The sequence below is a fragment of the Alexandromys fortis genome, unplaced genomic scaffold, assembly GCF_014885135.2.
Source record: "Alexandromys fortis isolate MF-2015 unplaced genomic scaffold, M_Fortis_MF-2015_v1.1 scaffold_80, whole genome shotgun sequence".
Lineage (NCBI taxonomy): Eukaryota > Metazoa > Chordata > Mammalia > Rodentia > Cricetidae > Alexandromys > Alexandromys fortis.
Genome location: NW_026068174.1, coordinates 5,925,620 through 5,940,274, shown reverse-complemented (window position 1 = coordinate 5,940,274; position 14,655 = coordinate 5,925,620). Strand labels below are relative to the sequence as shown.

The 14,655-nt window shown below is 41.8% G+C and overlaps 1 protein-coding gene across 1 annotated transcript in view; it reads right to left on the bottom strand.

Annotated features, from left to right (window-relative positions):
• Positions 1-14,655, bottom strand: part of Efcab5 (EF-hand calcium binding domain 5) — a 106,645-nt gene that overhangs the window by 42,342 nt on the left and 49,648 nt on the right. The window contains exons 6-10 of the mRNA XM_050128606.1: positions 8,959-9,058; positions 5,612-6,610; positions 4,267-4,344; positions 4,078-4,170; positions 1,150-1,364 (exon numbers count right to left, since the gene is read on the bottom strand). Of these exons, the coding sequence (XP_049984563.1) occupies positions 1,150-1,364; positions 4,078-4,170; positions 4,267-4,344; positions 5,612-6,610; positions 8,959-9,058 (1,485 nt within the window). The remainder of the gene's footprint in view (positions 1-1,149; positions 1,365-4,077; positions 4,171-4,266; positions 4,345-5,611; positions 6,611-8,958; positions 9,059-14,655) is intronic.

The window sequence follows — 14,655 nt, the reverse complement described above, 5'->3', positions numbered from 1 at the left end:
GTTTTTCGAGACAGGGTTTCTCTGTGGCTTTGGAGCCTGTCCTGGAACTAGCTCTTGTAGACCAGGCTGGTCTAGAACTCACAGAGATTCGCCCGTCTCTGCCTCCTGAGTGCTGGGATTAAAGGTGTGCGCCACCACCACCCGGCTTATCCAGTCTATTTGTATATGTCAAATTCAGAGAAAATAATGCTATTAATCCTATCTTAGTGAGTACAAAGTTTTATACCACCATTGCCCGGCCTTTTTTTTTTTTAGAAACAGCTTTGCTTTGGTGCTGAGATAGTAGAGGAACATGCAGAGTCTGATTTTAATGCTCCAATTGCCATTTCCCTGTTTCACTTCTCAACCAAAAACACACTGGAATTTGCTGTACAAGACCAAAACACTGGATTAGAAAGGGTAATACACTTCTGAGAGCACACCCTGCTGTTCTTCCAGAAGATCCACATTCCACATTAGGTTCCCAGCACCCACATCTGACCGCTCACAACTGCCCGTAACTGTAGCTCCCGGGGGTCCAAAGCCTCTGATCCTCATAGTCACTTAGATTCGTTTACACACACACACACACACACACACACACACACACACACACAGTAAATAAGTAACTTCTGGCTAAGGGAAGGGGATAGCATTTGAGGAGGCCAAAGGGATATCAAGCCTTGAATAAACTCAGTGGGACCAGGTCCTACATTTCCCACGAGACAGCGTAAGCTGCTCATTTAAGGCAATGTGTGTGCATGTGAGTACTTATCACTCAAGAAGGCTGTAAGTCCTTAGGAATGTGTGCCACTGGGGGTCCATGAACACAGATACATACTCAAGGCATCAATATATCCCTAAAGTCTATGCATTGGCATACATATCTGCGCACACGGCAGCCAGTACTCACACACTGTCACATCTACATCTATCCGCACCTCGGGCTTCAGAGAACAGAAAGAAAGCTGCACTCTGAGCCATTGCTTGCCAGGAGCAATCATGTCATTTTTAGGAAAGTGCGTTCTCTGGAGTGTGACCTTGACAAGCAAAATGGTATTTAGTGGCTGCGCTGGCAGAAATAAAGTGGGACATTCAGTCGTACATTTTTAAAGAGAGTGTACTAGGAGCAACTGAAGTTGGGAGATTTATGGCTATAATATTACCCACCTGTTCTAAGGCTTTCATTTTCTCTTGTTTTGTTTCAAAATAGTTCTTCTGAAAAAAGGAGGCGAGACTCTGGCTGACACTCAAGGGGGTGTCTTCACCGACGAATGTCTGGAGGAGCTGCACAAACTGTACCAGATTGAGGGACACTCCATCGAAGGCACTCCTCCCTTTGATCTCCTTGTAAGTCTGAGTATTCCTAATAATTGCATGGAGGTCTGCAAAGCAGGGAAACACATCAGACAGTAAAGTAAATGCTTCTCTAAGCCCCTGCCCTGACAGAAACCCGCCTTCTCTTTGTTCTGGAGCAGGGGATTGGAGTACAGGCGTTACTCATCCCAGATAAGGACAGTGTCACCGAGCTAAACCCTGCCTCCAGTATCCACTGGTTCTGCCTCTCAGGAATCCCCGCTCCATCCATGACGACAGCAGCCATAGTTTTCTTTGGGGAACAGTTCTCTTCCAGTGTCAGTTTAGGGGAGGTGTGGGACGGCACGGAGCTGTTGTAATAGGAGTGGAGGGGCTGCGTCCCCAGCACCCCGGCCACCTGCTAGCTTATGCCCCGAAATAACAACACACAAACTGTATCCATGTAAGCACTGCTTGGCCCATTTCTATCTAGCCTCTTCTAGGCTAATTCTCGCACCTGGACTAGCCCATTTCTAATAATGTGTGTAAGCACCCCCAAGGTGCGCTTACCGGGAAGATTCTAACCTACGTCCATCCTGGGTCGGAGCTTCATTGCGTATGCCCAGGAGAGCGAAGCAGGGCCTCTGCTCCAGAGAGCAGAGCTGTCGAGTCTGAGCTCACTTCCTCTTCCTCCCAGCATTCCATTCTGTTTATTCCTCCCATCTTCCTCCTGTTTACTCCTCCCACCTATGTTTTAACCTATCAGGGCAAGCAGTTTCTTTATTTAATTAACCAATGAAATCAACAGATTGATATATGACACTCCCACATCACGGAGCCCTCCTACCCATGTTCCACGGATGTATGATATAAGGTTTGGCCAAAAGTTCATGTATGTCAACAGTGCAGCCTACAATAGGCCAATGAGAATTAGCTTCAGCACTATTTTGAGAACCACTAGGGAAAATTTTGTTTTGTGTTCTAATTGCTGAATTAGTAAAATGTGATACATAGATAGATGATCCTGCGGCCATTTTTGAGACAATGTGAAGACAACTGCCTAAAATTGTCACAGAGAATATGGCTGAGAGATGTTGTCTGCTGTTGGAACTGGGTACCCATAGAGCCAGCTACATCCTGGACTTCCCGGTTAGGTACATTAACAAATGCTACACACCAGCTCCTCTCCCTGAGGGTGTCAGCTAATATATTTGTCTTGGAGAGCACTGTGACAACATGAAGTAATTTTTCATACAATGTCAGCTGACTGCTTCGTGCTTCATTTATTCATTGATTCAATCACTCATGTCGTTATGCCGTCTCTATGGGATCTGATGTAACTTAGAAATGATTACTCATGAGATTTTAAAAAACATTGCCAATAAAAGTGGATATAGATGAAGAACATGAACTTGCCACTCACAGGAACTTGACAAATGCTATGCTTGGTCATTAAAATATTTTGGGGACAGATGGTGTGTTATTTCTGCCCTGGGAAATGGTTCTGTGGGTAAAGGGCTTTGCCGAGCAACCATGAGAAGCTGGGTTTAGATCCATGTAAAAGCTGGGTGCAGGAGCGTGTGCCTGTAATCCCAGTGCTGTGTAGGTGAACTAGCAAGCTCCAGGCTCCATCAAAGATCTTATCTAAAAAATAGTAAGGTGTCAGCAACAGAAAGAGATAAATCAATCTCTGCTTCCCACACATAAACATAGATGCCTGCACCCATACGTAAGCGCACAAGCATGCATAAATCACACACACAAATACCAATCAGTTAATTTGCTAATCAAATTGAAAACAAAGTTTACTATTTGATTTAGGCTTAAATGACAAAAGATTGCATGTAGAAAATAATCTTGATCTAATTATGATTAGATCTACCACTTAAAGTGATGGAGAAGATAATAAAATAGCATTTTAAAAAATATGAGCATTACCTGAAATAATCATAGCTATGACATGGATTACCTGAGAGCTAAGAATTGCTCTTCCATCAGTTCAATAGTTTTTTTCTCTGTTAAGTCTTCATAAACAATACATGCTGTATGAAGCTGCTTGTTTATCTTCCTGGCCGCCCAGACTCCCAAAATAATCACACAGAAACTATATTATTTAAATCACTGCTTGGCCAATCATTTAAGTGTATTGCTGGCTAGCTCTTACATCTAGTATTGACCATTTCCAGTATTTTATATTTTACCACGAGGTTGTGGCCTACTGACAAGGTTCTGGTGTGTCTATTTCTGGCAGGGCTACATGGCTTCTCCCTTGACTCCACCCTCCTTTCTCCCAGCATTCAGTTTAGTTTTCCCTGCCTAGCTCTGCTCTACCCTATCACAGGCCCAAATCAGCTTCTTTATTAACCAATGGTATTCACAGCATACAGAGTAGAATCCCACATCAAAGACAGACTCACCTGTCTAAGATATTTGGGTGTAGACCTACTAGGGAAATAAATATATTTTTAATTGAGTTCTAATTTCTACTATGCGATTCCTTTTATATGTTTGGATCATGGTCTTTAAAGAAGCATTAGGGTATGCAACAGTTAAAAATAAAGTATACCAATGCCAGCAGTTTAAAGCATGAGAACATTCATCAATAGTATACGTCACCACCAAAAGCATACCACCACCCAAACACCCATCTTTACTCAAGCTTTGTCAGTTCCCAGGGACGAGATGGTGTAAGGACATCAGTATGTCCTAGTTCAACCCAGCCTTCACCAGCAGGCACAGTGGTGAACTAGAGTCACGCATGGACTGTCACCTGTGTTTCCTAGTGTCTTTTTTCACACGTACCTGTGAATCTGGAGTCAGTATAGATCAGTTTTGCCTGCTCCTCATCTTCAGATTGGACATGCTTCATGTTCCAGTCAAAGATGGAGAATCCCCCTGTGAAAACACGTTCCACCACACAGCCCATTTCATTCCCCATTGGCCGTGCTTTTCCTCTCAGGCACAAAGGAAAGGCACTAAGGGAGCAGCTACCTGACCACTGTTTTCCTTCTATATGTTGGGGCTTCGGGTCACAGGCTTTGTCTTTCTGAGCGTCCTTTTTTGAAGTTTCTAATAGGAATAAAAGAACAAGATAAGGCTGGTGTGATGGCTTAGCGGGTAAAATGTTCTTGCTTTCAAATCCAACGACCTGAGTTTAGCCCCAAGGGTTCGCAGGGCAGAAGGAAAGAGCTGACTCCTGAAAGTTTTCCTCTGACCTTCACACGTGTACTGTGACATGTGCACATGCATGCATGTGCGTGCACATGTGTACACACACACACACATACACACTAGAAAAGAAAATTCCTATGGGACAAATTCCTTGCATGCATAAGAACCAAAAACTCCAAGACCTTCCCATGTATGTGTGTGTGTCATAATCAACCAAAATAAAATCACTTAATAATTTTAATTGTTGAGAAAGGCTGGAGCAAAAGCTGTTTGTTTGGCTATACAAAGTGAGGTTGTATTTCTCAGTCTCTCTTATAGCAAAGTGTTACTAGATGTCTGAATTTTAACCAATGAGATGAAAACATATTGAAAATCAGGGCGTTGGAGAGATGGCTTAGCCATTTAAGAGCTCTTGTGCTTGAAGAGGGTCTACTTTCTGTTCCCAGCTCCCAGAGGGTGTCTCACAAGCATCTGAAACTCCAGTTCCAGAGGCTCTCATGCCCTCTTTTGGCCTCTGTGGGTACTGCATACACGGTGCCAACATGTATACAAGCAAAACACCCATACACATAAAATTTAAAAATACTTTAAAATAGTTAAAATTCAGTGTTTTTTGTCTGAAATATAGGTTTTTGGAAACTTATAGAAAAATGCAAAAATGAAAGAGGTAAAATACTGTTTGCGTGTTTGTTTTTCTGAGACAGGGTCTCTCTATATATCCTTAACTGGCCTGGACCTTACTATGTAAACCAGGTTGGCCTCCAACTTGCAGCAATTCAGTTTCATCTGCCTCCTGAATGTGAAGATTATAGGCAAATGCCACCATTCCTGGCCCATTTGTTGTTGAAATAAAAGAAAAATTAAAAGTGACTTGCATTTAGAACAAAAATGTTTCTGCTTTCAAAAAAACATTAAAATATTCCTAGATTTCATATTGATGGACTTTTGGTATAAATGAAATTCTAGGCAAATCAATAAGCGTTCTGGTTTTCATCTAGCTGAGCGTTCAAAGTCTAGGCTCAAGTGCTGAGCAGGAAAACACACCTGCGGCTTTCATGATAAGATATGCCAGCAGAGGCACTAACTTAATGAGTGCTTTCTGAAGAGACTTTTTAACGGTCACTCCAGAAAACAAAAAGCAGATTTGACAGAACTAGATAACTACCTGGAAGGTGATCTTTTTCGCTGCTCTCTGGCGGACGATCATCTTTGCTGTACATGGGAACTTCCTCACCCTGTTGGGAATCCATGGCAGCTTGTTCCTCCTCATTTATGACTGGCAAAGACTTTTCTTCTTGAGATTCCATTTTATCAAATTCCGAGGCTTCACTTTCTTTTAAGGTGTTGCTTTTTTGTGAGGTTGAGTCTGCGTCCTGTTCTTCTAGAATGGTGTCTATCGGTGGTCCTTGCTCTGCCTTAGATTGTGGTTCCTCCGTTATGGACTCTTTGTGTGATTCATACTCTGAAGACGACATCTTGCGTCCTGCTGACCCTTTGCGCGGACCTCCAGATCCTTTGCGCTGTCCTTGTTCTACCCCTGATCCTTTGCGCGATCCGGCTTCTGAACCCCTACGAGACCCCGTATCTGCAGATGATTTTCTGCGTTGTCCTGTTGCTGATGTTCTTCGTTGCACAGGTTCTGAAACTGACCCTCTCTGTGATCCTTCTTCCTCTGTAACTGACCCTCTTTGTGGTTCTTGTTCTGACACCGATTTTCTGTTTGAGTCTTGCCCTGTCTGTGGCTCTTGTTCTGATGCCGACTCTTGCTCTGCGACTGACCCCCTTTGTAATCCTGGCTCTACTGCTGACGCCCTGGGGGATCCTTGTCCCGAATCGGACGATTTGTGTAACCCTGTGCCCTGTTCTTGTCCTTTAAGTGACTCTTTGTCGGGTTTCTGTTCTCTGCTGCTTCCTTGTTCTGAAGCCAGCTGTGTTCCTGGCGCTGTGGCTGAGTCGGGGGATGGTTCTTGGTCGGCACTTGTCTCTTTCGGCTGTTGTGGAAGATTTTGATCTTCCATTTCTTGGGGTTTGTCAGCAAGTTTTTTAGCAGCTAACACATTCATTCTTAAGAGCAGTTCATCAAAGTCTTCATAAATGTGCTTTTTAATATCTGTATCGCCCCAGAATTCAGACCACTCTATCTCCTCAAATTCGGTTAATGGCCCTATTGCAGACAGTAAAGGATTTATCTAAACAATCGATCTTACAATACAGAATCAGAATTATTGAATTAATGTAAAAAACAGCATTGAGGGCAGTCATATAACATAAGCTTATTACTTTAAAAACATATCAGAACTGGGTGTGATAGCACATGTCTTTAATTCCAGCACTCGGGAGGTAGAAGCAGGCAGATCTTAAATTTGAGTCTAGCCTGGTCTACATAATGAGTTCCACACAGAGAGAGAGTCTGTCTTCAATAACAACAAACCCACACAAACAAACAAAATTAGGTACCTTTTGCTGCAACTAGACACTCAAACGAACATCAAGAATTCTTACTACTATGAATTATCAACTCTTCCTGAAAGGTGTGGTTTACAAAATGGACATATCTTTTATTTTCATATTTGGAGATTTGCTTGGATTGCTAAAACAAATGACCTTCTTCTGTGGTCCCTTTGCATGCAATAAGCGCAGTACAGAGGTGGGGACTGTCTTTCCATCTCAAGTATCTTTTAAAGTATCCGCAATACAGGCTGGAGAGATGTGCTTGCTGCCCAACTTTGATGACCTGAGTTGGATCCCCAGAACTCACACAGAGACAGAAGAAGAGAACCGATCCCACAAAGTTGCCCTCTGACCTCCGCATGTACACTGTGGCAGGCATGCCCCCCCCTTCAACACATACACATCACACTCATGCTCAAATAATAACAATTAAAATTGAAAAATCCTGCAGTATATAAGGAAAAACTAGCCTTATCAATGACAACCTTTCCCTGGGTTTAATTTCCATCCTTTCCTTTCCATTTTTCTTTATTACTCAACTCTTCTTTGATGACTTAGGTGGACAGGTGGTTCAGAATTTTATGCGAAGGAGTTAGAGTGAAGCTTAGGGGTAGATTGTGTACTTAATGTAAGTGCAGTTTTCAGTAGAGAAGAAAGGAAGGGAGGAGAGACAAAGGTAATGTAACTGGAGGTTCCTCTCCTGCCTGAAATTTCCGAATAACCACTCGGAGGTTTAATATTAGTCATAAACTCTTTGGCCTTTTAGCTCAGGCTTAATATTAACTAGCTCTTACAACTTTTAACCCATTTCTATTATTCTATGTTTTACCATGAGGCTCGTGGCTTGTTACCTCACAGTTTTCTTCTCCAGCAGCTGCTGGTATCTCCCTGACCCACCTTCTTTTTCCCTTCGTCTTTGCTTGGATTTCCCACCTGGATCTATTCTGCCTGGCTATTGGCCAAATCGGCTTCATTATTAACCAATGGTAATAAAACATATTGACAGTGTACAGAAGAGTATCCCACATCAGGACGAGGTAGTGGAAAGAAGGAAGGACTTCAGGAAAAAGCTGGTTTTTCACAAGGATCTTGCTATTGATCCCAGTAACAAAATCTCCTGGATAGGACTATGCTGGCCATGACCCCAGGTGAGGGGGAGATTTATGGTCCCCAGGATTTACTGGACTACATAATGAGACCTGATCTGAAAAAGCACCCCCCAATAAAATCCCACAAAATCCCATCTGTCCCCATTCTTCTCGAAATATTTAATAATTAAGTTATAATATTGTGGTTCTTACAACTTTCAGTATACTACCTACAGATTCTGAGTATCCAAGTAATAAGTCTGCACACAGAAATAAGATATTAATATTGTTTAGCAAAATTGACCATTAAAAGGCATTCTCTTAAAAAAAAATAAAACTAGAGCTGAAGGATGCTTCAGAGGTAAAGGAGCATGCTGCGAAGACAGAGGGAGGCTCTGAATTTGACCCTCTGACCCCACATGGTGGGAGGAGAGAACTTACAGCTGCCTTGTGACTTCAATGGGAATGCTATGGCACCCTCCCTCTCATAATAAATAATGTAAAAAACCAACAACCTTGTAATGGCGTTTATTGATAAACATACAGAAGAATATTTGAACATGTTAGTATACATGTATATTTTACCACTAAAGCAAAGTAAGTAAAGCTGTTTGGAAAAGGAAACACTTCTCACAGAAATCTTGGAATTCTGGCTTGGGCATTATAAATGGAATAACTATTTTTGATTTAGTTTCTAAGGCATTCAAAGGATTCCCAAAGCCTTTCTTCATCGAATCACATTTAAAATTTGTTCTAGCTGAATTTTGCTGTGACAGAAGTTTGGATATTGCACTCTGGTGTTTGTGAAGAAGAGTGAATTCTGTGGGAATATGAGCAAGTAGATAATGTATGGTTACCATGACTTAAGGATATGGTACAAAGAGATCCCTTGGGAGTAGAATGATCCCATGTTATCTGCCATTGTCCTACGACCCCCAACTTGAGTGCACTCTTACCTCTGAACAACACTTACATTGCCGTGGGTTTCGGAGGAAGCTCCTAGCAGGGTGTGAACTTTGATCATAGAATGCTTCCAGTAAGGCCAGTGTCCGCTGCCGATCCAGGACCTTCACCTACACAGAAAGTTTACAACTCGTAGCTGCAGTGGATTCAAAATTTTTTATGATGCTGATCATGATTTTCTGAGTAATTTATCATTGTTACTATCACCAGTTCCATCATTATTGTGAAAATAAAAGCTACAGCATCAAAATCCATAAGCTGGATCGCATGTTCATTTCTCCCTTTTGTTACATGTCAAAACACCTTGGGCTTAGAGGGTATTTAACAAATATTTGCTGTGACTGGCTTTCCTCGATGAATTCAATGTACAGTCCTCAATTCTTATCTAACCTGACCTTGCACATCACAGGTAACTGCTCATTTCTTGTTCTTTTATACATTATTTTGGGAAAATTTTTATTGCAGAAAAACAAACAAAAAATGGTAAAGCTAACACCACCTGTGATCTTAGTAGCTGGAATTCACAATCGTCCCAAGGAAACAAAAAAAGAACAACACCCAGTGTTCTCCTTTGACTTCTACATGCGCATGCATACGAAGGCAAGCACACATGAACGTGTTTATACACACAAAAGAACACGCACAAAAGTGTATTAGACTGATAAAATAGATGTATCAGTCTTTACATTGTCATCTTAAATTGCGTTTTTGGAAGAGGGTTGAGGTAGCATCTTGTTATATAGCCTCGTATGGCCTGGAACTCGATATCCGCCTGCTTTGTCTTTCCAATGTATGCTACAATGTCTAGCTTTCAAAGTGATTTTTTTCCCCTTAATTAGCTTTTGACGGCCATTGGGCTTCTGCTTGGCCTAGTACTTGAAGATCACATGGCCTGTGGTCTTAGCAGCTGCCATCTTCCTGTCTTCTGTTCCACTCTGAACCGCAGCTGACTCTAAAGCAGCAGCCATAGAGCTTCTCCAGAAATTCTAGCTGGGTCTTTAACTCCTTTAGAATTTTATCCGTTTCAGATCTCTTTGAAATTCTTTACTTCTTTTTTTGTTTGTTTGTTTTTTGTTTTGTTTGTTTGTTTTTTTCAAGACAGGGTTTCTCTGTAGCTTTGGAGCCTGTCCTGGAACTAGTTCTTGTAGACCAGGCTGGCCTCAAACTCACAGAGATCCGCCTGCCTCTGCTTCCCGAGTGCTGGGATTAAAGAAGTGCGCCACCACCGCCTGGCAATTCTTTACTTTTTTTTAACATACACAGATAGACAGACAGACAGACACACACACACCCGCTTCCTTTCTTTCTGATTTTTGCTTTGTTTTGAGACACAGTCTCTCAATGTAACCCTGGCTGTTCTGGAACTCACTATATAGGCCAGGTTGGCCTCAAACTCACAGAGATCCACTAGCCTCTGTCTCCCCAGGACTGGGATTAAAGGCATGCACCACCATGCCTGGTTTAGTTTCCTTCCTTCCAACAATGTGATTTACTCAAACCTTTTACTTTGTAGAGAGCTGGGGTACTTCACCGGTACTGCTACCATCTCCATTTCCAGATATCTTCAACCTGTTCCTCCTTGTCTTCTCATAGCTTCTGAAGGGAGGTGCTCCACAGAGCAGCCTCTTCCTAAATCAACTTCTTGGGAGAGCTGGTTCAGATTATTTGGCCGGATATTAAGGACTTCTTCCTGAGCCAGCTGCTTTCATTTTGCTTCTCTGCACAATATTCTATGCTGGTTCGTGCACAGATGTTTGCCTTGGAGTTGGAGGGCCCTTCTTTCTAGAGCTGTTCAACTTTGTTTTCTTTCTAGTATCTTCCTTCTATCCTCCCAAGTACTCCCAGTGATCTCCTAGACAGAATCTTACAGATCTTCTGGGATTTCTGGAAGCATGCACTGGGTAATGCCAGGCAGGATTTTGTAGTTGGGGAAGTTACAAGGTTGGATTTCCTGACCTTCTAATATAGCAAACTCAGCTTTTCTGATGGTGGCCTGAAATGAGACTCTGGGTCTTTCCAGAAGCTGACGTGCGATCACTGCGTCTCCTTCAACTGCCACAATCAACATATTATCATTCTTAAAGCATCTCCTGAATAGGTAAGCATTCTCTCAGTATCTCTCTGTGTCTCTCAAGAACAATTCCATAAGAACCACCCTACCACATAGAATTTTATTCACCAAAGCTATTATTTTTATGAAATAAAAAGTTCTGAAATGGGCTCAGTTGTTTGAAGTGCATGCATGTCTGTAAATAAAATATATTTCATTTATTTATTTTAAATAAATATATCTAGTGCTGTGGGATAATGCTCTTGTACACTATAAAGATTTGTCACCTATATTAGTTTAATAAAATGCTGGTTGCCCAGTAGTTAGGCAGGAAGTATAGGTGGGGCAACCAGACTAAGAATTCTAGGAAGAGGAAAGGTAGAGAGTCAATTGTCATCTAAAAGCAGAGGAAGCAAGACTGCCCCACTGAGGAAAGGTACCAAGTCACATGGCTAAACATAGATAAGAATTATGGATTAATTTAAGTTGTAAAAGGTAGTTAATAATAAGCCCGAGCAATAGGCCCAAGAGTTTATAATTAATATAAGCCTCTGTGGTGTGCTTATTTGGGACTAAATGGCTGTGGGACTGGGCAGGACAGAAACTCCTGTCAACAATCTAGATGGTTTTACAAAGACACAGTAGTTACTAACTTTCACTAGAAATGTCTGGGAAAATGTTTTCCCTCTATTGTTGAGCATACAGTGATTCTAGGACTTGTGTGTTTGTGTTCTTTGTCCATTTTTCTTTAGGTGCTTATAGGATGGCTGCCAGTAGGGGCCAGTCACGGTGCTTGTTGACTGTGTGGAATACAGACCTCATGCTGCTTACCCCTTTCGAAGTTTTGTTATGGACGTCACGTTCTGTGCCCTGGGTTGCCGTCTAGAGATGCTCCTGGAACTTCTCTGCACAGCCGATCCCCTTCCCAGTGCATTTTTAGGAGTGCTAAGCATTGGCCACCAAGGTGAGTGGAAAGTGCTCTTGGCTCCATTTCCTTGGACCTCCTTCCTTAAATCCCCCCACCATGCTGCCTACTTGGACTTTCCAAATATTTATAGTGTTACCTTCAGCCTCCAACTCTGATTAGAGCCAAGGAGGAATGGAGACTCAGGTAGTAACCTAACTTAGAGACCAGCTGACCTCTGAATTAGTCACCGTCTCCAGCCTCCTTCCACCACCTGGCCCCAGTTTCCTAGTAAGACAAACTGCTTGGACGCGATTTTTGGACACTATTATTTATCCTTCATTGCTCTAGGATTCTCTAGTCTTTCTTGAGAAACCAGTATTTTTATCTTAAAATCCAGGTTTTCTTTTCTCTTTTTAATTCAAGTTTTCTAAAGGTTTATTTCAGCCAGTGCTGAAAAAAAAAATCCATTCAGAAATTCAGTTGACTTTTCTATTCTGGATTCTGCCTTCCTTCCAAGAGCACCACGGAGACTGTTCAATGACGAGAGGGAAAACAAGGAGCACAAGCAGACTTCTACTAACTCCTCCCGAGAGCATCCTGCCGTGTTGACCATGGCAATGGAGCTGCTGTTAAATTAGCTGGCCAACAGTGCTTGCCTTCTAGGCATCTTACCAGGAAGGAAAAACCATGACACCAGAATAACCTGGCAGTTCTGACAAAAAGGCACTGTTCGAAGAAGTGCTTGAAAGACAAATAGGCATTGCAGATTTTATAGACTATATTCCTGATTTAAGAAGTTAAGTTAGCAGGGATCTGAGAATTGCATATTTACATTGCAATATGTCAGTTTCCTTTTGAGAATTACTTTTCTCTCAGCTGGTTGTGGCTATCAACATGTTTAATCCCAGCACACAGGAGGCTGAGGCAGGTGAATATCTAAGTTTGAGGCCAGCCTGGTCTATAAAGCAAGTTTCAGGAAATCCAGGGATACACAGAGAAACCTGTCTTGAAAAACCAAAAAGAAAGAATGAAAGAAAGAAAGAAAGAAAGAAAGGGAGGGAAGAAGAAAGAAAGAAAGAAAGAAAGAAAGAAAGAAAGAAAGAAAGAAAGATAGATTGGAGGGGTTATGTGGCCTGATCTTGGGGCAAGTGTGAGGATTGGAGGGTTTTTGTGCTCAGAGGTTGGTGGGCTTGGGTAAGTTTTTTCACCCAGAAATGGGTTCAGACTTTTGCTGTACAGGCTGTACCTCCTAAACCTCCACAAACAGCACTATGAACTGGAATCCAGTGTTCAAATGTCCAAGACTATAGAGGGCATTTCCCACTCAAACCATCACAGAACACTTGTTGCTTTGGCAGAGGACTTTGGTTAGATTCCCAGCACCCACATAGTGGCTTACAACTTCCTTTAACTTCAGTTGTAGAAATCACAGTGCCCTCTTCTGGCCTTCTCAGGCACTGCACACATATGGTGCACATACATACATGCATGTAAAACAAGCATACATGTAAAATTAAATAAATATTTAAAATAGGTAAAGTAAATAAAAAGGCATTTGTGCTCTTACACCACAGTTTGCTCTTGGTGTGAGAAGGCACCTGGAGCTGTTTTTGGCATTTTATTTTCAATTTGTAAGGTATAAGATCTATGTCCACTGTATATATCTAAGGTTTGTAATGAGAAGAAAATAACTGAACAGGCTTCTGGTGTACTTTCCTCGATGTGGAGGCTGTGGGGGAAGATGCCTTTTAGGGGAGCCATAGCTCAGGGGATGCACAGAGGCTGGACCTGTGGGCACTGTAGGGGGCATTCATTTTGCCTCGGATTGTCTTGGTTGCTGTTGTTGTTTTTGTAATATAGTAACATGGCATTCTGTTGCAACTCTTAGTGTAGAAAAGGGGGGATGGTGGTCAGTGGATATGAGAATATTTGGAATTGTTTTTAGTTACATTCTGTACATTTCAAATCATTCATTTATGTACTTGTTTATTTATGATCTAGGACTCTTCATCATCAGCAAAGGCACAGACTGTTTCTCCAGTGGAAGTAGAAGAACCTCGCTACCTTAAATAATTGGCAATGCTCTGGCACTTCTTGCATGTTTGGAGCACTGGAATATTCGTGAAGTTAAATAGTACTACATTAAAAAATCACTACTGATATTTATCCAGAAAGTTGTCCATCTCTTTTAAGTTTTCCAATTTTGTGGAGTACAGGTTTTAAAAACAAGACCTAATGATTCTCTGGATTTCCTCCGTGTCTGTTGTTATGTCCTCCTTTTCATTTCTGGTTTTGTTAATTTGGAAATTCTTTCTTGGCCTTTTGGTTAGTTTGGATAAAGGTTTGCTCCTCGACTGAAGAATGGATAAGGAAAATGTGGTACATTTATACAATGAAGTGCTACACAGCAGAAAAAAAAAATAGTGACATCTTGAAATTTGTAGGCAAATAAATGGATGGATCTAGAAAATATCTGATTGAGTGAGGTAACCCAGACCCAGAAAGACAAATATATGTGCTCACTCATTAGTGGCTTTTAGACATAAAGCAAAGAAAACCAGCCTACACTTCATAACCCTAGTGAACCTAGACAACAATAAGGGCCATAAGAGAGACAAACATGGATCTAATCTACATGGGAAGTAGAAAGACAAGATTTCCTGAGTGAGTTGGGAGCATGGGGACTATGAGAAGGGTTGAAGGGAGGGGAGCAGAGAAAAATGTATACCTCAATAAAATCAATAAAAAAA